This window comes from Anas platyrhynchos, chromosome 2 (assembly GCF_047663525.1).
Source record: "Anas platyrhynchos isolate ZD024472 breed Pekin duck chromosome 2, IASCAAS_PekinDuck_T2T, whole genome shotgun sequence".
Taxonomy (NCBI): domain Eukaryota; kingdom Metazoa; phylum Chordata; class Aves; order Anseriformes; family Anatidae; genus Anas; species Anas platyrhynchos.
Window position 1 is genome coordinate 1,696,531 of NC_092588.1, and position 23,208 is coordinate 1,719,738.

Below are 23,208 nucleotides of genomic sequence, written 5' to 3' on the forward strand. Positions count from 1 at the left end.
GAGAGGAAACGCAACGTCTGGTAGCGGGGAGACGGAGGGAGGAGGGAAAGGGGGTGGCATGGATGGGGTCCATCTGGAAAAGGAGATGTCTCCATATCTATTTCCCTCTTTTTTCTTTTTTTTTTTTTCAGGGCCAAACCAACCTCAGAGCTGTTGCCAAACCCCAGTCATGTAGAGATCATGCGATGGTTTCTACAAAACCATGTTCCTGGCACAGAAATGATTGATTGTGCTGGGCTTTGTTCGGTTTTGCACTCCAGGCCCTCTGCTCCCTCCTCTCCTAGCAAGAGCTGCAGCTGAGGGGAGACAGAAACTCTCTGTAGAGGAGGCCTGGGGGTGTCTACAGAGAAGAAGAAGGGCAGGCAGCCAAATACTATCATAAACAACCCAGAGCTTCCTGGTCATAGCCCCTGCTGCTTCTCTGAAAAAAAAATAAAAATAAAAAGGAGAAGAATTGGCAGTGTCACTAGCTCAGCTGTGTTCTAGGGGAAACTAGAACTCATCCAAACAATTTAAGGCCTTTGTTTTGTGGTTAGTTTTTTTTGTTTGTTCTTTTTTTTTTTTTTTTTATGAGATGTACTTGGTAGCTAAATGAGACCTTTGGTTTGTCTAAAGCATCATCTTGAAAGTCTGCCATGGTTTGGTTGCACATTTTTGTAAGGATACACGTTTCTGAGATGTTTTATGTTGTCAGGATTACGAAGCAACTATTTTCCCATGATGGCACCCGTAGATCTACTGGCACCCGTAGATCTGAGCATACTGGTGAGCCCAGCCCAGGGATGAAAAACAGATGTCGAGAGGGCCAAACAAAAATTTGCTGTTAAGTTTCTTTCGGTGAAGTCAACCACAAAACGGAAGGAAAGCTACGAGGCAGAAATGGGAAGGGAAAAACTTTTAAATGGAGAGGAAGGAGGAGATGCCCAGCCGCAAAGGGAAGGGGCCGGCAGCTGTGGTATGGGCTGTGGTGGCCGCACTGCATCCCGATGCCACGAACACGTGCATCAATAAAACCCCAAGCAGAGGGAAGTCCCTTCTTCCCGTAGGCCCTGCAGTATATTGGGTGCTTGCAAAAAACTCCAGGAAAGTTGGGCTCGGGGCCAGAGCCGTTACTGCCTTTACCGCCAGGCGAGTTGGCGCAGGAAAAGGGAAGCAGACGGAGCAATTTATATCTCAACCAGTTTCACTGCACGTGAAAAATCAAAGAGCTCGTGGGTGAGGTCAGATGGTAGGAAGGGAAGAGTCAAGGTCAGAGAAGTCCCCTGGGGCTGGCGGCGTGCAGGGCACCAGGATGGGCAGGAGGGAGAGCAAACCTTAGCCAGGTATCTGCCACAGCAGCAGTGCTGCAGGGTCTGGAGGGCAAGGTGGGCTTCTTAAAACCCACCAGTTGTTACTGAGGACTCCCCTTTGTGGTCTTCCACTTCTGTGCCGGGATCCCTGATAAGCAGACACTCTTTAAAGGAACTGCTTGGTTCTGCTTACAGGGACTTTCTCCTGCCAGCAGATTTCTGCATTTATCGCTACGTGTCCCCTTGCAGGCCCCAACTGCCTTCCCTTCCTCTTCGCCACACCGGCTTCAGTGCTTCCTGTTGACAGCACCCAAACGGATGCTCCAGCAGAATAAAAGGGTCAGAGGAGTTTTGAGGTCTCCCTATCTACAAATTTAGAGGAAACTCCCTTCTTTCCTGAAATTTCTGGGTGCCAGAGCACCTGATCATACCAGGATTATGCTGATCAAACCTCCGCAGGTGAAGTGCCTCCAGGTTTTCCCTGTGTTTAAAAGGATTTACCAGTTGCTCTACCAGACTCACCAGCACCCATCCAGCTCCTGGACTGAAAGCCCACGGCTGTGAATGAGGAGCCAAAGTCAAAACCAGTGAGCACATGGGTAGGATTTATGAAGGAACTGTGTTAAAGCTGATGCTCTGAGTGGGAAATCACAGAAACTTTTTGAGAGAAACAAAGAGGGAAGAGGATTAGCTGCAGGATTAGCTGCAACTTGCTGGGAGCAGACATCTAGACGGTGCTTCGAGGTGCTCCTTTAGCACAGGATCTGCCCTGCAACCCCAACAACTTTGAGTTCCACACCCAGATTCAGAGATGTTTTCTCTTGCAGCCTGCAGTACGCGCACAGTGCAGGGGAGGCAGGTGGAGACACCAGCCACATCTAACACGGAGATGTTTTGCTGCTGCTCATGTTCCTAAGATCAACACAGCTGAGCTAGGGAACACATCAAAACCCAGAACATTAAAAGGAAGCAGGCCACAGGCCTGAGCAAAGGAAAGGTGGCTTTTCCAGTATGAATATGCACAGCAGTAAGGGATATTAGCCAGGCTAAGTGGTGACCAGGCATAGAGGCAGTGGGAAAATTAATCTTTGGCATCACAGCAACCAAACCCAGCCTGTTTTACCTGTTCCTGTGTCTTTACAAGAGGAAAATCTGGGGACTGCAGAAGACTGGATACCTCCAAATGCCGCACCCATTGTCACGAAGGGGATGGGGGAGACTGGGCAAATACAGAGCAGTCAGCCCAGGCCCCATGGATGGGAAAAAAATATCTGAAATAAATCACCAAACCATTTGTAATGCTGCAGGGGCTATCAAGGAGGTGGGAACGAACAGCAAGAGCCTTGTGACAGATGGGTGTTATTCCCACCTGCGGCAAGGTGGCAAAATCTGTAGTTAGGGTAAAAGTGGTATCTGTCACATACCTCAGCATTAATAAAGCTTTTGGCACTGTATCACATGGCTGTCTTATAAGCAAGCTAAGAAAATGCAGTCTAGCTAAAGTCACAAGCAAATAACTGTCAATGGCTTTGCTGTCAAAGCAAAAAGATCTATCAAACAGGGTTCTCTGCAGCTTGCCATGGCTCTGGTATGATGCAATATTGTAATTAAGAGTTCAAATGATGGATTAAAGAATATGTTGAACGAGCTTGCAGGCAACAAACTGTTAAAATCTGCAAGTCAGAGAATTCTGGGCCATTCTGGTAAATGTAAGTGACGGCCTGAGAAAGAGGATGCAGTTTGGTAAGGGAAAACACAAAGCTCTGCAGTTAGTGCAGACCCGTTATCTGCACAAATACAGGATGAGGAAATATCCCTTGAAGCAATTTAGCAAAAATAAAGAAGTCGTAATGGGTGCTATAAGAGATCACAAGTTTAACAAATGTCAAACTGGGAGGGGAGGAACTGGGACAGAAAAAGAAAAAGATAGAATTCTGATAGAATTCTGCAGTCCATTGAAAAGTCGCATACTTCACACTGGGAAGCATAAACTGGAGTGTGATGAGATGAGATCCTTCCACCTGGACTGCTGCCTTTTCCCTGGTTTTGCTCTAAGATTGGTTCACATGGCCACAAAAGGACCTTGTAGATAGGATCAGAAAAGTTCTTCGCATCTAAGGGATGGTGAAGAGCTGGAGTCGATTGCTGGGAGAACTGCCTCCAGCATCTGCAGCTTGAGCATCATTATCCAGGTGCATCAAAGCACGATGGAAAATATTGTCCTCAACATCTCATTAGTGGGGACATAGGGATGGAGAATGAACTGGGGATAGAGAATGAACTCGTTTGCCTTTCCTGGCCCACTCCATCTCCCTTCTATCATTGCCATGGAGATGCTGAGGGTGCTGGCCACCTTTCCTTCATTACAGCATAACTGTGCTGTTCAGGCTTGACTTTTATACACCAGTGCCTAACACCAAACATGACACAAAGATGCTCTTCCACTGATATCACGTAGGAACCTCACTCCAAAAGGTGTTCAACCTCCCAGAACACCTCCAGGCTTCCCAGGATCTCAGGCAGCAGTACAAGCTCTTGATGTGCTGAGCCAACGAGTGGAGAGAGCTCTGCATAACGTGAGTGATGTAGGGTTTTCTTCTTATTTCATCCAAGAAAATCCCTAAACGCCATGCAAAGCACCCTCACCATGCATGATGGGGTTCATCATGCATGGATGGGGGATCAGTCCTGGTGCAGCAGGGCCAGGAAGCAGGCACTGGCTCTGTGCCTGGTGCTCACAACAGCTCACCTGGGACCTGCCCCTGGCTCCAGGGCCTGCTCCAGCACCAGATGTAATCAGTAATTAGATAACCTGCAGACTCTGCTCCCGGGAACAAGAAACTCCTTGCCGTCATCTACAGTGCAATAAAACTCAGTGCAATATTTTCTGGGAGAAAAAAAAAAATCATACAAAATCTCTAAGAAAGTTGATTTTGCCCTCTCACACTTATTCTTAGAGATTTAAGTTGATCGCTTTCTCACACACGTGTGTGCCTGGGAGATCCGGCCAATGTTACCTCTATGCCACACTTAGACAAGAGATGACAGCTATGAAGTGCTCATCATGCCTCTGAGGTTCTTGGCAGAGCACAACAAACTGATTTTGGATTTGCCTTTGTTGGCCTTTAGAGGGGAGGATGCTGTTTTGGCTCACTTTCCCTTTTATTTTGCCTCTTCTAGGCAAAAAATCGTGAATTTCCCAGTTCATTTGCTTTCTTTATCTGGATGTTTTATTGCTCACACCCTGTTCTCCATTCTTTTATGTAAGGTCAGTTCCTTGGTCCTCTTCATGTGAATGAAATCAGATACTGAATGCTTAGAGCAGAAAACACACGCCTTTCCGCTTAACCCTTGCACTGCCATTTCTTCTAGGTGCTTACACACATGGACACATCATATCCATTTGTATTTCATTTGTGCCAAATTTAGGATTTCTACTGCAAAAGTCCACTAGTCCAGCACCTTGTTTACAGATTCAGTGTGGTCTATGTGGCCTCCCTGGAGCCTGCCAGATTGCTTGTTTAAAGAGGCACATTTTTGGTGGATGGGATGGGAAGGGTCTGGAATACCTCTTCCCTCCCCCAAACAACCAGGCTTTTAGGTCTTGGCTTGCAGAGAAGAGGCCCCCCCTGCACAGGAACCATTGCAGGGGGCTGCAGAACCTCACTGATGGTTCAAAAGAAGCCAGGAATGGAAAGAAGGCTACACAGCATGGATCCAAATTTCACCCAGGGGATGAAGATAGGACTGAAGATGGGTATACCTACTACACAGGTCCAAGGGCCTGATAGCAGATAGGACTGGAGACAAGGCCACAACTCAAGTCAAGTGGCCATCTAGGAGATGAGGAGTTAAAATACTGATGGTAAAGGTACAAGGTCTGTTCAGGACACGGCTGGAGAAATGCACCCCTACTACATAGTCCAGGGAAGGACAAAAGGCTCAGGCTTGGGCAGGGGAGTCAGTTTATAATGCTGGAGGGCATAATTCTCGAGCAACTTTTCTCTGGAGGCAGCCTGGTCACACCAGACAGGGACGTATCCTCCAGCAGACTCCCAGCAAAGTGGAGAAATCACAGCAGCACCCAGAGCTTAACTTTTTGCCTGAGTCCTGACCCCTGCGTTAAGCTTCGCAGTTCTTTTCCTGTCAAAAGCCTTAAATAAATAAGCAAGACAAGGGGTGAGTCATGCAGACCCAAATTAGTAAGAGTGATTTCTCGGATACCGATTCAGCATGCAGCAGCCAGGGGACCACCTTCACCTTAAGAGTTCTGGGAAAGAAGGAAAAATACGAAATATTGATATCAACCAGAAATGAAAGTTCATAAATCTGACAGCCTGACTGTGACTGCAGGTTGTTCTTGGAGTGAGCAGATGAAGGTCTTATTCTAGCAGATGCTGCAGCCCAAAGATCCACCTGATTATACACACACTTTTTCAGGAACCTCAGCAGCTGACAGGTGTCTCAGGTGTGTCCCCCACGGGCTGCAGGAAAAAGTGGCATGGTGACAAGGACAACAAAAATTGATGTGTCAAGGTGACAGAGGACAGTGAGCAAGGAGACCCAAAGAAACTCCAATGCAAAACAAAGAAAGAAACAAGCAAAAAATCTTGTGTCTGGAGCTCCCTTGGATGAATGTGTCTGAAGTTCTGCTGGGCAGCTCTGTTCTGGAGCAGCCAACAGGGGTTTCAGGAGGAGAAACATCCAGGGGTGGGATGATGGGGCTGAGATATGAAATCAACCCAATCAGGTGGAGCTGGATGGTGTGGTTTGGAAGCTCCAGGGATGGTGTGTCACGGCTCCAGCACCATTTGCTGTGGCAGCAGCTAGAGCAGAGGGAGGTTTTATGCCATGCTACCTTGCAGCAGACAGCTCCGGGCAAAGAGGTTTGTCTGTCTGGGGGAAACACACCTTGCAGCAGGGATGAAGATCCTGGTCTCCTGCTCTCCCAGGCAAGGGACCTAAATGCCAGGCTAGAGAACAAATTGTGTCCTCCTGGCCCTCTGCTCTAGTAAATCAATGTCAGCGTTTAACACCTTTGGCAGGTGGGACGGGACTCTTCCACAGAGCAGCCCCTATCCTCTCTGGCAGCCCAGAAGTCTGAGCTCTTCTCCTAACCTGCAGAGAATGATGTAACTAGTGAAAAGAAAGGAGGTTGTGCCCTTCCTGTGGAATCTATGCAAAGTGGCTTTAGCAGATTTGCTCTGTGAAGCCCCTTCTGCTCCACTAAGCAGGGGAAACACCTCATTTGCAAACTCCATTGGGGTGTAGGTGCCTCACAGAGCCTCTTGTGCATAGCCCTGGCCAGGTTCAGGTAGTTCCCCACAAGCCCTGAAACAGAAAATTGGTGGTGAAGGAAGCTCTCTGCATGTCACTTATCTCTACAGATGCTTAGCAAGCTTTTAGCAGACCCACATTTCAAACTCAAACTCCCGAAACGTCAGTTCAGCAGTGAAGCCTTGCAGACCTAGTAATTCCTGTTTTAATTGCTGCACTGATCCCTGCTAACCCGCTCTCTTAACCCGTGAAGGGAGCTGCCATTATCTTAATTTCCTTATTTTAGAAGTAGCCATTTGTCCCCAGCACACAAGCAAGCCATGTAATGTTTACCCTAGCATCACTTTGTTTTCAGTTCCAGCCGCCTCTCCGTTTCCTTTTACCTTGAACAAATCTTTTTACCTGCACCCACCTTTCCCTTGCACAGGTCACATTCCTGCTGCCTTTCTTATCGCCTGCCTCTTCTTCTGAAGGATTATTTTTCTACCTTGCTTTCACAGTTGGAACACAGCCATTCAGCAAAGCCGTCCAACAAACCCCAAGCCTGCAAGGCTGGATCTTTCATTGCTGTATTTTGCTCTAGAACAGGCCTGCCATCAGACAGGTGCTGTGTTGAGTTTTGCAGACTGCTCCCCCAGTAGAGCCTTGGTAAGGAGGTGGGAGGCGTGAGCTTAGACCAGTGAGCTTAGACCAGTGAGCTTTTGAAAGGGCTTCCTTCCCTGGTTACATCTCCCATGCCATCTACCACAGCAAAACTGGTCCCTAGGCACTCAGCCCACCTGCTCCACTTGTAAGTATCCTGTAATTATTGCTGCTCCTGCCCAGACATTTCAGTATTACCAGGATGACTACAGATCCGGTGATGAGTTGTGTCCTGTCACTCTGAGGTCCTCTCTCTTCCTTCCCAGAAGTAGACAGGATCCTATCCATGAAGCAGTGGAACTGCTAATATTAGATTTGGGGTTTGGGGAGGAAGAAAACTAGAAAGTTGTAGGCCTTTGCCCATGTCTGCTTGGGATGGGGGGAGCCTACAAGACACCAAAGGAACAGGAGAGCAGAAAAAAGCATGCTATGCCTTCCTGACACCCAGAAATTAAACCTTTGATGCTGCACCCCAAAGCTGACATGCCATGAAGTTACTCACATGTACGCCACAAAAAGCCAGACTGACTCTTACAGACAAAAGTTGAACTCGGTTGTTGGGCACTCTGTGACACAGACATCTTGTGAGTTTATCTGAATGATGGTGCACAGACAGGCTGAATTACAGTTACTCAGGCTACCGCAAAGTTGAAACTTCCCAGATTTTTGGCATTTGAGTTGCAAACCAGAGAATGAAACAGTCCCAGCTGCCTATTTCAGTGGAAGGTATTAGACCACAGAAAAGCACCACTCTCAGTCAGTTCCTGCTAGAATAACCGGCAATGAGAATTAAAAATGAGTCTTAAGAGAGATGGGGGAAGTGGGAGCTTGCAGGCATGGATTTGGTTTCCAAGCAGAGGTTTCTGAATGCACTCTGAAAACATGGGAGGTGGAATTTCTTCCGACAGGCACATTTGCCAGGGAATGCTGATTCTGCAGAATTAAACCCATCTGTGGTATACAGAGTTTGTCAAACTTGCATTCCCAGGCTCCCTCAGCAGCCAACTTCACAAGCTCCCTCCCCCAGTACTCTCTGTCCAGCTCATTTTCTGAAGGGCTTTGCTATTTTTGAAAAATTTCTAAAAAAATCCGAATTTGCTCAGCTGAACCGGGGTTGCTCCTGACAAGCTTTCTGGTAGACCACCGTATGCTTTGAAGATCCATCCTGTCAAGCATCCCAGGTCATCCCACGCCACTCCGGCTACTGGGCTCTGCACCTTCAAACTTTCCAGCCCTCTATGTCTAATCACGTTTGGGCTCCAGTAAACAGGTCAGGAAGTTGGTTACCTACTTGCCTGGGTCTTGCATGCAGAGGGCTGTGCATGCAGCAGGTCTGTAAATGAAGAGGAGGCATCATGCATGCAGGGATCTAGCGTATCTACAAGTTTGTGTACGCAGGGTTCCACGTATGAAGGGGTCCTGCACACAGGGATTTCCATGCACATGGTAAATATGCACACGAGGCAGTTGTGGATGTGTCAGGTGTGCGTGCACACAGGAGATCTGTGCATGTACAGGGGCATAAGTCACGTAATCATTAAGGTTGAAAAAGACCTTCAAGATCATCTGCTGCAATCATCAGCTACTACCAATGTCACCCACTAAATCACGTCCCTAAACACTATGTCCAACCTTACCTTAAACACCCCCAGGGACTCCACCACCTCCCTGGGTAACCTGTTCTGATGTCTGACTACACTTTCTGAGAAGAAATGTCTCTTAAATTCCAACGTAAACACCCCCTGGTGCAACTTGAGGCCAATGCAGTAGGTCCTCCTGCATGCAGAGTTGTGGATGCAGGGGGGGTGGGCTGCTCATGAAGCACGTTGTGCACGGGTGAGGCCCCGCATGCGGGGGGTGGGGGGGTCCCCCTGCTAACGGAAACAGAGACGACCGGAAAGCGAGGAAGAAAAATCCTTGAAGGGAAAGCAGCGAACTGCAGGACCAAAGCATAACTACCTCTCCACCCGCCCTGCTTTCGGTCACCCAGAGTGCATAAAAAGGGCATAAAAAGCCGCACCCAAGGGGGTTGGTTGCGGGGGGGTGGGTGAGAGGACGACAGGACACGACGCTTTCCCCGCTCCGGTTCTCCCGATCGGGGAAACGAAACCTGGCGCGGCCGGGGACCAGGAGGGGGAAGGCGGCGCGAGGCGCAGGGGCGGCCCGCTGGGAGGAGCTCGTGTCCTTCCCCCGCCTCCGCCGCCCAGCCCTGCCGCCAGCCTTGCGCGCAGCCCATCTCCCTGCGCAGCTCGCCGGCCCCACCGCCGCACCATGAAGGCGCTCCTGCTCGCCGCGTTGGCTGCGGTGCTGTGCGTGGAGAGAGGTAAGAGATGGGGGCTGCTTCCCTCCTCCCACCTCTTTTTTTTTTTTTTTTTATATATATATTTTTTTGCCCAGCCCCCGGTTCGGGGGGAAATTATTGAGGGAGGGGGGGGATGCTGTGGGGGAGATGCTGCGTCTTGCAGTGGGTGCTCTGGAAGTTGGAAGAATGCGGGAGGTGGGGTGAGGGTTGCGGAAGGGCTGGGGGGGCAGGACTGAGCCGTGCTGGGGTTTGGCGGAGGTTTGGGGTGGTGGGGGTCTTCCCAAGACCTGCCGCTCGGCAGTGTCCCCCTTGCAGCAGGAACTTCGGGGCTTCCGTGCATGTATGTATATGGGTGTGTGTCTCCAGCTGTGTACGGCTATATTTTGGAGCTTTTCCCAGTTGCAGCTCGAACAAAGACCAGGGATGGCTCCGCTCCCCCTTTCGGTGCAGCGAGCCGGGATAACGGCGCTGAAATGGGCTGAGATGCTGCCGAGGGGAAGGAGGGTGGAGGGGAGATGGAGCCCAGCCCCGACAATGGCAGATGGAGCAAAGTCTGGGTAGAACCACTTGTGACCCTGGCTCCTGCCGTTCTCCAGCATCCACAGGGACAGCCTGGGGTTAACAGGGTGTGGGGAGGTGACCCCCAAGGGAAAGGGCCCTGTGGAGCACTCCTGGGGCTGCCACTGAAGCTGGGGAGAATGTGCTTCCTGTTGCTGGGTGTTAAACTGCAAGTTGGCCAAGTCACAGGTCCGTAATCCCCATGACTCCATTTCTGCCTTTCCAAACTCCATGGGGCTATGCAAAACCCTGTATTGTTTCCATATGTCACTGCTTGGAGAAGCCAAACAAAGAGCAAACAGGAGAGTTCTTGGTCGTCTGAGACTCTGGCTCAGGAAACACCGACCCTTCCTGCCTCCCGAGGACACCAATAAGAAGAAACTAATTGTTTTCTACCCTTCTTGCGCCCCCCTCTCCATGGGGTCCACGAAGCAACTGGCAGTTCAAGATCTGGGTCTCCATCAGAGCCCAGCTGGTGTGTGCTCTGTTCCAGCCGGGCAGTCCAGGCCCAGGCAGGAATGGGGTTAAATGCTCTCCCCCTCCCCCCCCAAAAAACATCTTTCAGCATAAGAGTAAATTCTCAGCCAAGCAAAAGGGTTTCTTAACCAGGTTGCCTTTTCCCTGAACACTTCCAGCATATGCAGGGAGTTTGTTGTGGTTTTTTTTTTAAGAAAAGCTTTGCCCACTGTTCAAAGTGCCATGAAGATCTGGCATATGGATCTTGTCTAAGAGCAATGTAAAGGAAAGAACATTTGACATAGAGACCGAACGGAATTGCTGCTGAAGCAACAGCATTTTTCAGTGGGGCCGCTGAGCTTTGGAGCGAGCTCCTAAAGGCTTTTTTTTTTTTTTTTTTTCCTTTTTCCTGCATTGCTCTTTGCAAGAATGGATTCAACCTCTTATCTGAGGAATTACCCCAAATGATCTTCTGTTGGAAGCCCTTTGTTCCTCCAAAGAGCTGAACAGAAAACAAATAAACACATACATTCTTCACATTGAAGAAAACTGCCTTTTCCAGTTGGTGAAAACGAGGCTTTTCTTATGCATTGTTCAGACTTAGGCTTTTTTTTTTTTTTTTTTTTTTTTTTTTTTTTTTTTTTTTAAAGCCTTGAGCTCCAACTCTTAGCTCTGTCTCCAGCCGTGTAAAATAATTCTGCTCCCCTCTTGTGCCTTCTGTCTAAGGCACGCAGCCTGCTTGCTCTCTTCACTCTGCAGTGGGTCCTTTAGTTATCTGTTTTGCTTAAGCAGAAAGCAGCAGGAGTTAAAACTAAATGTTTCCTCTCCTAAACTATACCAGAGGGCTCACCCATCTCACCCATCCTGGAAATATTTAGTCTACATTAAGGCAAGGGGTAATAGGTGTGAAAAGGGACAGGGTGTGGACAGGACAGAGTGTTAAGAATATAGATTTAGCAGTAGAAAGTGTCATGCCTAGAGGCCTTTTTTGGTTTGCATATACAAATATTTCAGATGTGTTCACATCTGAAATCTTTGAGGCTTAATGTATAGCACTGCACCGCTCAACTTGTGCATTCAGCATGGTGAGCAAATACATACGGGGACACATGTGCTGCCATAATGTCCATGGGAAGCCTATAATCCACTTCATTCCTGCTTGCAGATGATTCCCCTGAGGTAGGATGAGTCACTTTGCCTCCTTGGGCCTCAGTTTGCCATCAGGGTGGTTGCAAAGAGAAGGGTTTGGGACAGGTCGCCTGAGACTTGAGAGCAAAGACATGGGGAAGAGGGGAAAGGGAGAGAGCCAGGCTTCTCTTCAAGGTCTCAGCCTGAGTTTGCAGCTGAGTTTTGGCCAACGAGATCAAAAAATACCACGCATGGAAATGCTTTGAGGTTTCAGCAAGGGTTGACAACAGCCTGCAGATGTAGTGGTTGGCTCCCTCCTCCTCCCCTCTCCTAGGGGCAACGTCCACTGACTAATCTCACCTGAGGCCTTTGACTCAACTGGTGGCCCTGTAATCCTGGCTGCGCTGTGTAGGTTGTGGCTGCCGTGCTGGCATGCTCAGGTAACTGCTTTGTTGCAAGGATTGTTGGCAGACTGATGAGCATGGAAGGCTGTATGAGACAGCCCAAGAAATTCTTGCTAGGGGGTTGTGGTGTTGGCTTTGTCTCCAGAGTCATCCGGCTACTCTGGCGTGACATTCAGGACCTCCCACTAACCAGCTTTAATATGTTTTCATGAGATATGCTATTATGTTTTTGTTTTCATCCCTTGCCTTGGCCGTGGCTGCTCAAAAGTCATTCTTCTGAGCACAATTGTTATTTTTTTCCAATTTTCCTGTAAAGGGCTTTTTTATATTTTTCTGAGAGAAACAGGATTGAGAAGGACCTCAAGAGGTCAGGCAGGCCTGTGGCGGAGCAGGACAGCTGTTATTAATATTTATCCAACTTGCTCTTCAAAATACACCACAGCAGGGACTGCCAAGCCTTAGCGAGCTCTATCAGGGCTTCTCCAGCATCACCTCCTTAGGAAAATCTGTTTGTCCTGGAGCAGGAATGAGGCAGCCTTGTGCTTCCCATCCTGAATTTGCTTCCCCTCCATTTTGGCTCCTATAAACACAGAAGAGAAAGGCAGGGCCTCATGGAAAGGTTTGCAGAGGGCTCCAAAATCAGAGCCCGTCAAGTTGTTGGGAATGGCCCCGATCTGTCTGCATATGTAGGTCAACAATTGCAGTGTGGATGTGAAGTTCTTAATATGTAAAATACAGAGAAGATCATCCATCCACTGCCAAATACACAAGTCCATGCTGAGTCACTAGTCCAGGCAGTTTCTGCGACCGTTTCCCTCCGCTGAATGCTATTTCCCAATCTTTCCCCTTCCTTGGATGTGGGATGGGAACTAGTTGGTGCAATCCATCCTGCTGGTGCAGGGTTGACCACATTGGGGAACCTGCCCTGTAGGAAGTCGTGCTTCTCTGCTCTTCCTCTGCTCCACATTAGAAAGGTTGGTTGAAAGCAGCATGCTTTCATAGTGCTGTGACTCTCAGGGTAATGGGGCGCTGCAAGTCCTTGCAGGTCTTGCTGCAGCGCTGGGCTTGCTTCGGCTGGGAATTCGTTTCTACCATGTATTGTTAGCTCAAGTGTAGCCTAAGCTTTGTGCCCTGCTGCCAAAGGCAGGCCACGAAAAGCTCGAACCTGTAGTCACACCTGGAGCAGTTCCCATTGGTGTCCAGGGTAGCAGAGGTGAATAAGCCCAAATCTCAGCATCCAACCTGCAAGCCTGAACCTGCTTTCGGGTTGGCAGCCGCTGCTTGGACCAGCTCTTGGTGCAAATAAGAGCATGCCATGAAGCACCAGGCTGACCCGCAGTTGCATCGAGGCTTTAGCTGGCAGCTAACCCAACCGAAACCTTAACATTTATCCCTTGTGCTTGAACCCTCAGACAAATTTGGGGGGCAAAAAGGCTATCACAGATCGACGCAGCCTGAACAGCAAGCACGGGCTGTGGCTGGATGCCGCGAGTGCTGCGTGCTGGAGGTGGGGACCTCTGAGCAGCAATGTCTCCCCACCAGCCCCTAACTGAGCCGTGCCTTTCTCTTGCAGCCCACACACTCGTCTGCTTTTCCTGCTCGGATGCATCCTCCAACTGGGGCTGCCTGAAGCCTGTCACGTGCGGGGAGAATGAAAACTACTGTGTGACAACGTACGTCGGAGTGGGACTTGGTGAGTCTTCCTCGCTGCTCTCTGGGATTACATGGGGAAGTGCGTGAAGGTTTTCCTTCCTCTGGCTGGAGAAAGGAGAAAGTTCTGTGTGGCAGCTGTGTCGGACCACCCTAAAGGCATTTTGCGAGAGATGTGCTGCCAAACCAAGTCACATTAAAGCCCACGTGTCTGCACTGATGCCAGGAGTCCGAGGGGAACTTAGGGGTGGAGAGAGGAGGTTGCTGGTGAAAGGGGCGAGGTCGAGGGTGTTGCAGGCTTCCTATGCAGGAAAGGTCCAGGGTTACTCTTCCAGCTTTTGCTCTGTGCTAGCTTGTGTTGTTTGTCTCTGCCTGTGATTTTTTGCCCTCTGTAGGCATGGTGGGATTGCCAGGAACTTGCAGCTTCCCTCCCTAAATGCCTGCTTTTCATAGAAGGAAAAAAGCACCAAGAAAGCTCCGGGGGATCTCCCAGAGAAGCAGCCTGCTCTGGCAGGTCCCCTGGTGGCATTGCAGAGCTCGCATCCCATCCTGGCTTGCCCTGCTCTCCCTCAGCCTCTCCTTCCAACATGCAGGAGGGAAGAGTGTTGCATGCCCGAGTTGCAGAGCCCATAATGTGGGCGGCTTGTGCATGCACAAATGGAGGCCAGGAGTTTTTATAAACCTGTCATCTTAGCACACGGTGCTAATGGCTTCCTATTTCTTGAGCTCGCTGCTAAATGCGAGCTGCGCCTCGCTCGCAGCTGAGCTCGTAACGCGGCGTTCGCTCACGAGTCCCTCTCCAGCTTGAGGAGCCCCAGGGTCAAGCTTGAAGTGGGATTTTTGACATTCTCCACCAGAGCTGTGGCAGACAAATTTTGGCCAGCAGCCTGGGAGGGCTGTCCCTGGGTTGTACGGTCTCTAGGGGCAGTGTGGAAAGTAGGTGGGGGTGTTTCTCGAAGTGTGTGGGCTGGTTGAGGTTGACGAGAAGTGCTACATCCTCTCTGAACTGCACATGACACTCTAGCTTTTTCGGTGCTGTTGTTTCCTCTGCAGAATATATCAAAAGGCTGAAAGGTTTTAAACCCGTCTGCTTTCTGTTTTTTCTTCCTCTCCCCTTCCCCACTGAAATTCAGGTGGCAAGTCCGGCCAGTCCATCTCCAAAGGATGCTCTCCCATTTGCCCCAGTGCCGGGATTAACGTTGGCATAGCGGCTGCCTCCGTTTACTGCTGCGACTCCTTCCTCTGCAACATCAGCGGCTCCAGCAACGTGAAAGCCAGCTACACCGTCCTGGCCTTGGGCATCCTGGTCAGCTTCTTCTACATCCTCAGGGCTCGTGAGTGATGGGGCTGGCCGAGGAAGAGCCGGTGCCCTGGGGACGGTGGGGGCACCCCCGGCGAGCCCACCTCTGCAACGTGGTGCCCCGTCTTCCACGGGCTGCCGCGGGTCTCATTAGCCAATATTTTCTCTATCGCTGCCCACAAGGAGATCCTCTACTTCTCAGCAGGCCTCCGCGGTGGTCGTTTCCCAGACTTTATGCTCTTCCAGCATCAGAGACCTGGGCGGTTGGGCCCAACCGTTCTCCTCCTTCTCCTTCGGACCTACCCCGCTGCACTCTTGCACCTCCCGGTGGATTGTTTCGGAAGGGTTTCTGCTTTTTTACCTGTTTCCCCCAGTTTCTAAGGTTGCTTAAATCAAGGTTGGGACTCACCACGAAACGATTGCCCCCAGACACCGTTCTGTCAAGCGTTCAGATGGTCCTGCCTCCATGGAGATGCCTGGCACCAGCGTGCCCCAACACGAGGGTGGCCCAGGCACGGGGAATGCATGACCCCAAGGGAGACACATTCCTGGCCCCTGCAGCTGGAGTCTCTTTTTATAAATTTCTTCCAACCCTGGGCTGCCTTTTTCTGGAAAACAAATGACGTGTACCTTGTCCCTCTGAGCTCTGTAAGTGCCAGACCTGAATAAACATGCTCCTGTTGTTACCTGAGCTGGGACGTGTGCTGTGTGTTTTTCCTTGGTGCCACCAGAGAGATTAGGAACACTGTTACAGAAAATACAAATGTTTTGCACAGCACAAGGGCCTCTTACCCTATCGAGTGGCTTCTGAGTACTCCATCTCAGCAGTTCATCACCTCCTCCCTGTCCCTCACCTTTCTGTGGGCCCTGATAAAACACTCCATGGGCAGTTCCTTTCACATCTCTCAAGCATCGCCTTTTCCAGGTGCATTTTAGTGACAAGTGCCAGCCGTGGTTCTGAGTCAACCCCATTGCTCCTAACACTGGGAACAGGACCCGTACAAATTAGTCTGCCTATTACAGAGACTTGGTGCCTCGATTTCCCAGCTTACAGACTTGGGATGGTGATAATGGAGAAAGCTGCAACACCTAAAATGATCCAGGGCAACAGGTCTGTTTGCAAAATCTGGTCAAGTCTGAGGCAAAGAGGTCAGATATTTAATTTCAACCTGCAACCCGTGGACGGGCTGATGGTGTGTGTAAGGACTACGGAAGGTGACTTCACTGCCAAACCTGCCATTCCTGCTGTCCTCCAGATCCCAGGATCTTCCCAGGTCTCTCAACAGCGTTGCTTCTGGAAGCTCTCAGCTCTCCTGGGGGAGATGTGTCCTCCTGCTGCCTCTGCATTGTGCCGGTTTATGATTATCTTTTCCTACCTGCTAGACTCCAAAAAAGCCAAAATTGACCATAAACTTAGGTAAAAACTTGCTGTCACTTCCACAGGTTGATCAGAGGTGCACTGGGCTTTTTTTTTTTTTTTTTTTTTTTTTTTTTTCCCTCTAGCAGCAAAAGTTGGGTGTAGCATTGCCACTTTTCAACCTTGCCCTCCTCCCCTCCTTCGTATGTTTCTCCCGTTTCGTGTCCAAAAAACAAGCTCCCAAGCAGCACGTGCTGTTCAATTATGGAATCAGGATCATGGAATGGCCTGGGTTGGAAGGGACCTTAAAGATCACCTAATTCCAACCCTCTGCTGTAGCCAGGGATGCCACTTAGTAGATCAGGTTGGCCAAGGCCCCATCCAGCCTGACCTTGAGAATCATACCGTTGTCCCCACTTAAATCACTAATGAGCAGCTTCTTTTCAATGAAGTATGTGCGCAGTTGTACAGACATCTAGCAGCAAATGCATTATCATGTTCTTTCCTCTTCCTTCTCCCCATCTTTTAATTAAAGTGACATAGATGCTAATGACGGCATTTAGAACGGGAGTTACTGGTCATCGTGACATGACCCGCAATTAGGTGATGAGTCTGGTAAGAATGCACCGTGCTCCATTATCTCATTGGGCTTGAGATGTGCCTTCCTCTGGTTATCTCATCCTTTGTCATCTGCCAGGGTCAGCAGGGCTTAATCCTGCTGGGACCACAGGGCTCAATGTTCACTGTGCCCCAGAGTCTGGCCCTCTGCTATGCACATCAGGTAGCACAGGACAAGCCAGGGAAGAAGCCAGCAAAAGTCTTGTAATTACTATTCCCTAGCTTCTCTGTGCCTAAGCCTTTTTCCTGAGAGGGTTAGAAACCTCGTTTTCAGGGTAAATTTGTTCCTTGCTGCATGGTGTGAGTAGGTGGTGTAGTTCCTGTGGGATTACTGTGGATCAGGGGGATGGGGATGCCATCAGGTGAGACCAAGACAGCACCCACAATGTTCTACCTTTCCAGCAACAGGGTTTTAGCTCTTCTTTCTAGCTACCTGATAAACTTGGTTCTGAACTTAATTATCCTTGCAACAGCTCTACTGCAAGCAAAGAGCTCTTTTTAAAAGCCATCAGCATAGCTGTGTCCTTGTGCATGTTCACGCCTTTACAAGTCTATCCCGAGGATGCCACACTGGACAATCCCATGGGATAAAGCTACAAAAAAAAGTTTGGGAGACCTGGTTACTCCTTCCAATGGCCCATTCCTTCCTATCTTGGTATTTCAGTATTTCCTTGTGCCAGGGACTTGGTTATGCAAGTGAGCAAGGGCTAGCGAAAGTGTGGTCAGCAGGCTCCTTGCCCTATACAAAGCTGTATTAGTGGCATTGCCAGGTTCACAGTGGGTCACACATGTTCTTGACCCTACAGATGATCAGCATATTGCATATGGAGAAGTTTGTTTTCTTCCCCTTCCCCCCTGCCTTTTCACTCTTGTTTTCTCTTTCCCTCCTTGTGCAGTATATTCTTGTACACTTCATCTATGGAAGAAGATATATTTGCAGTTTTTCCTTTCAAACACAGCTGGCAAAGATCTCCCTGAAAGATATATGTGTATTGGAGAGACGGAGAGGGTATGGCAGCCTGTCAAATGCAGGAGATGTAATTCAATATTTTAATCCCAGGCATTTTATGAACAGTTCTCACATTTCCTGGTCCCACTGTAGATATTTTTTGCCCCCAAATCCCCAGCACCTGAAATCATGTGAGAACCTCAGCTGTTGTAAAGCCCAGGAGTGAAAGGCCTAAAAATGTGCAACCGTAGTAATTAAAAACATTAATAATACAAATGAAATAAATAGTAAGAGCCCAGCATTTACAGAGCATTAAAACTGGAGGCTGTTAAACCAAATGCCTGATTTGGAGCTGGAGGGCCATGATGGGACTGCCCTGAAGTGCTTACTTGGGCTGGGGAATTAGAAATCGAAATCTCAGCAGAGAACTCAGATCTTCACTTTTCCTGACAAGAGGGGAGGCTTTGAGGGGAGGCAGCTTCACTCTGTACAAGCATAAAATATCCTGGAACAGTTTTTGCTGAAAAATGAGAACAGCTTAGGTCAAAACCTGCCCACTTTGGAGCACGCTAATGAGAAAATGGTTTCTGTGCTTCCATCCTGGAAATGGCTGTATTTCAATGGCAGCTGCTGCCATCTACCACTATGTTAATGTCACAAGGGCTCCCATTTTTTATGTACTGTCTGCAAATGCTCAAAGCTCACTGCAGCACCGGTCCTCTCTGCTCAGGTTCAACTGGGCTTGTTGTTTGCCAAAAGGACTTAAAAAAACAAAAAACAAAACAAAACAAAGTTCTTCCAATGTTTTTTGAGATTTTTATATTTATTTCTTTTTAGCTAAACAGCAGACCTTCTCTGTTTGGAAAACACAGACTTGAGGTGACGTCCTTGAACAAACAGCCAGAACAAATAGGGCCAGTTACTTGACTGTGGTACTCAAAGAATGTCCTTGCTTGGTGTTGATTTACTGAAGTTATGTGCTACTAGGAGTGACTGTAGTCCTGGAGACCTTTGTAATAAAGGTGGTTGTTGGTCCATGACTCCTGAAGGAAACCTGGTAGTTCTGGTCCATGGAGGCTGTGAGATAGAAGTGCCCAATGCTCTTCCTTCTCTGGGGAAGGCAGATATGGTGCACATCAGGATGCTTGGAGCTTTAGGGCCCCATCAGAAGGTTCCTGTGAGCCCAATGATTTGCACCTTGGAGCTGGGCTCTTTTACTGTCGTCCTCAGCAGTGAAGTGCCATCAGTCTTGGCTGTTCGGATGGAGATGTCTCTGAATCCTCCTTTGTAACTTCTGGAGGAATTACTTCTCCCCTGGAAAGCTGCTGTCTGAGGGTATTGAACTGAAACGGAGATAGACACACCCAAGTCTGCATTTTGCTAGGAGTCTTCGTGGTGTACAGGGAAGCGAAGCCCTGGGTCAATCCTGCCATCTACTGGCTTGTGGTAGACCTGGGAGAGGTGCTTTTGAAGCCAAGATCTCACAGGTCAAGGAGAAACCATTAACACAAAACTGAGAGTCAGGACCCAAGGGTGAGCTACCTTTAACCAGATAATTGCATGCAAAGCAGAGAATCGGAGGCATCAGAAGTTGATTGAATGTATTAATTTGTCCAGCTCTGTGCTCTTAGTGTAAATTGAGAAATGAAAGGCATAAAAGGCTTCCCAGGTCCAACATTTTCCAAGGGAACACTTTTCCAGCCCCAAACCTACCACTTCATCAAAACCGAAACACTTCATGAAATTATAATAAGGCCAATAAAGTGTTACAGAAAAAAAAAAAATATTGACACATTTTATTTCAGCTTTGTTGAATGATCTCATTTCACTGGGATGGTTACATTGAAATGTTGATTTTACTAATACATATGTGTGAGCTTTGTAATTGTGTATTGCCTTTATTGCAACAGAATAAGCAGAATAAAGAAATATTGATTTCTTTCAATATATTAACATAAGTATATGTGTAGTGTATGTTACTTAATGTTTGTTATACTCTAATAAAACTATATGGAATTAATAAAAAAGGTACACTTGGAACAATATATATTTTTTTTTTTTTCTGGATGGTTCTGTGTTACAGATATTTATTACAGATATTACCTCTTGCTTTGCTTTTTCTTTTGCTTTCTTGAAAGAAACAGCTCGGGTTGGGTTCAAAGCCCAGTGTTGGGCATTACAAGCTGGTCAAAAAGAGCACAGACATGAAGCTGAGCCTATAGACTATAGGGAGGGATAAATCTGTACTTGTCATCTCAAGGCCATTGGAGTCTTTTCCTGTTGATGGATAAAGAACAGAGATTGTCTTTGCCTTCAATAGTTGTGCTCATAAATATCACGGAATGGCCATGACCCTCATAGGAATGGAGATAGGATTTGTCCTTTGAGCCTGCACTCTTGTTGGAGAGGATGGCTATTTTGGGCACATAATGGCCCCTGTGTGGGTGTCTGTGGGCAGCTGCTCCTCTTCCTGAGCTCCTCGGGGCTACACTGCTGTGGAAACTGCTCTGGAGCCTCCCCCCTGCTCTCCTGAATTGGAGAGAATTCCTGCTTCTTTGCCAAGATATGTAGTTGCAATTTTTGTTTAAAGCTTTGTTATTTTGGGGACCCCAAATAGCTCAGTCTCATGGGAGAAGGAGATTATGTTCCCTGGGGAATGTATGGTAAATGCAGAATAACAACAATGGGCTCAGGAGTTTCTTAGGAACAGCCGTAATCTGATTGAAACAAATAAAAATATCTTTCCTTTTCTCTGGATAACCCTAACCTGGACTTTGTCCTTCCTGGGAAAGGGCCTTCTCCACTGCTCCCTCTCTTTTCAATCCATATTTTGTAGCCTAAGAGTGTTTTTGGGAGAGGACAGCACTTCACAGCAAGTGGGGGCAGAAGAAACCTGTCCCCCGGAGGTTATACCTGCCTTGTGCCAGGAACTCCTGTCCTTTTTACTCACGTTGCCTCCCATGTCCCTGCTCCTGCTCTTCCACATGTGGACCTGCCTGTCTCCAGGCAGGCCCAGGATGTACTGTCCCATGTTTCATGTTCAGAAAATTCATGTAAAATGGTGCCGTTTCACCAGATCTGAGAGGGGACACCATCAGTGTTTTGACCCAGAGGTACCAGAGGTGTCTCCTTCATTAAGGCCCGTATTTCCCAGTGAGCCTCATTAAGAGATGTAGTGATACCAGTGCCCGAAAGTATCTCTGGAAACAAAACAACACGGATTGCTGTTTCAGTTTCAGTTGGCTCTGCAGACCTTTCTCACTGGCATTCCAAGGACGTGTTGATCATCTCAGGGTATGAGACACCCTGCGCTAGAGGACGGGCTTGCAGCAGCAGCATTCCTGCCCTCCCATCCCTGCCCTTTTCTGTCCCTCTGGATCAGAAACTCATGCCTCTGCTATAGCCATGGTACATGCAGGTTTTGGAGGAAGGAAGAGTTCTGGAGCTGGAGAGGAGTCTCCAGAAATCAGGTTCTTTTGCTAGTTTAATGTAAAGAAGTTGAGATAAACATATGGGTAGATAGCTTGCAAGCCAAAATTTGAGGTTTGAATGCTAAAGGAAGAAAGAACACAGCAGAATCAAGAGCCCTATCTCCCTGCCAGTGCTGAGTGTCTCCATTTTCTTTCCTTTGTTTCTTTTTTTTCCCCAGTTTGTGGGCATTGAGGTCTGCATGCGAGGCTATGGGGAACAATGGGAAGCCAGCATCCCAAGGAAGCAATGCTGAGCCCACAGTTTGAAGAGCAGCTGTGATGGAAAGAAGCTGGAAAGATAGGAGGTACATCGCTGTGGAAACATGCTCTGACCTTCCTGTTTATCATATCCCAAGGAAAAAAAAAAAAAAAAAAAGATATTTAAAGCAAAGTACAATGGCCATAGGGCTTGGTGGCCTGGCCCCTCCTGTGACACAGGGACACGTGGCCACCCGAGCTGCCATTAACTTAATAACACTTGTCCTTTATATAGCAAGAATCAATCTAGCACGTCTCAAATATAACACATACATCATCAAACCCAAGGGGGGAGAGGTGTGAGTAGCGTGCCTTGCTCTCCTTCTCCATGCCAATTAACACAAATAACAACTGTGTGAGCTGTGAGTGATTCACACAGGTCCTTGTTGTGCCCACATCACTAAGAGCAATGTCACATTGTTGTCCCTGAGCACCAGGTGCTTCTGGCTCCTTGGTTGTCTTCTCATTGCCAAAACTGTGGGGATGCAGTCACCCATTCCTGCAGGAAAGTGTGAGTTTTACACGAGGGCCGCTTGCTGAACACAGACCATGCAAACCTCCTGCTTCTAGGAGAGGCACCCATGTAGTATCATGGATAAAACTGTTAAAAGAAAGATCACAAATACCAAGTATAAGCAGTCAATAAGTGTGGGGCAGTGGTACTTTGTAGGTGACCACTTTGCAATGCTCAGGACATTTTTGAGGGCAAGGCATTGCTGCTCATCAATGGCAGATTGGAGTTCAACTCAAGGTTTGTTCAAGGCAGCTTAGGTAGACTGATTTTTTTCTTCTTTTTTAATTTTCATGTATATGTAACTCATCCTAAAGCTGGTTGGAGCCAATGGAATATGAAACACTATTTTGAAAACTGTGAAAATAAAAAAAAATAAAAAAAATATCCTAGTAATACCTTCGTAGTGAGGGGAAAATGAGCTAGAATCATGCATTGGTATTTCATTCTCTTGTCAGAAGGTGGCACTAGCAGGCCCTAGATCTGTCCTTAAGAATTTGGTAGGTTGTCCTGGGGTGGGTCTGTTGATGCATCAGGACCACAAACCCCTTCTGCTAAGGGACATCATGCAGCAAGAAGCTTATCTGGAGCCTGGAGAGGAGGAAGAAGTGACTTAGCTCATCATACTCTTGGCTGCATCTCAAGTATGGAGACACCGCAGGCTTTTTCTGGGCACTAGTTCCAAGTTTTGAACACTCAACATAGAGAAATATTTCCCTTCCTGCAATTTGAGGCTAGTGCTGCTTGTCTTGTCCCTAACGATCCTCAAGGACAGCTCAGCACAGCCTTCTCTTTGACCCTCTCTTTTGGGGTGTTGTTAGACTCCCTGAGTCCTCTCTTCTCCAGGCTGAACAATTCCAGTTCTCATAAATTCTTACATCTCCTGTGGTCAAACCCCTGCCCAAAACACATGAAAACATGGGATCACAGCAACGTGGCAGGACAGCTCACATAATGGAGTGCTACCAAGGATGGACACGGGCTGTTTAGGAAGGACAGACTGAGAAGGTGAGAAAGAGGAAGAGGAATAGCCCTGCAT

The 23,208-nt window shown here is 48.3% G+C and overlaps 1 protein-coding gene across 1 annotated transcript; it reads left to right on the plus strand.

Annotated features, from left to right (window-relative positions):
* The first annotated feature begins 9,369 nt into the window (after window positions 1–9,369).
* Window positions 9,370–15,697, plus strand: LOC101791980 (lymphocyte antigen 6E). The gene is made up of 3 exons (XM_027452778.3): window positions 9,370–9,531; window positions 13,630–13,749; window positions 14,840–15,697. The coding sequence occupies exons 1-3, from the start codon at window positions 9,480–9,482 to the stop codon at window positions 15,046–15,048; spliced, it is 381 nt and encodes a 126-aa protein (XP_027308579.1). The 5' UTR covers window positions 9,370–9,479; the 3' UTR covers window positions 15,049–15,697.
* The last annotated feature ends 7,511 nt before the right edge of the window (window positions 15,698–23,208 follow it).

Coding starts and splice junctions, on each gene's coding strand:
- LOC101791980 (XM_027452778.3), top strand. CDS start 9,480: ATGAAGGCGCTCCTGCTCGCCGCGTTGGCTGCGGTGCTGTGCGTGGAG. Junction 9,532..13,629: donor GGTGCTGTGCGTGGAGAGAG/GTAAGAGATGGG, acceptor TTTCTCTTGCAG/CCCACACACTCGTCTGCTTT. Junction 13,750..14,839: donor GTACGTCGGAGTGGGACTTG/GTGAGTCTTCCT, acceptor ACTGAAATTCAG/GTGGCAAGTCCGGCCAGTCC.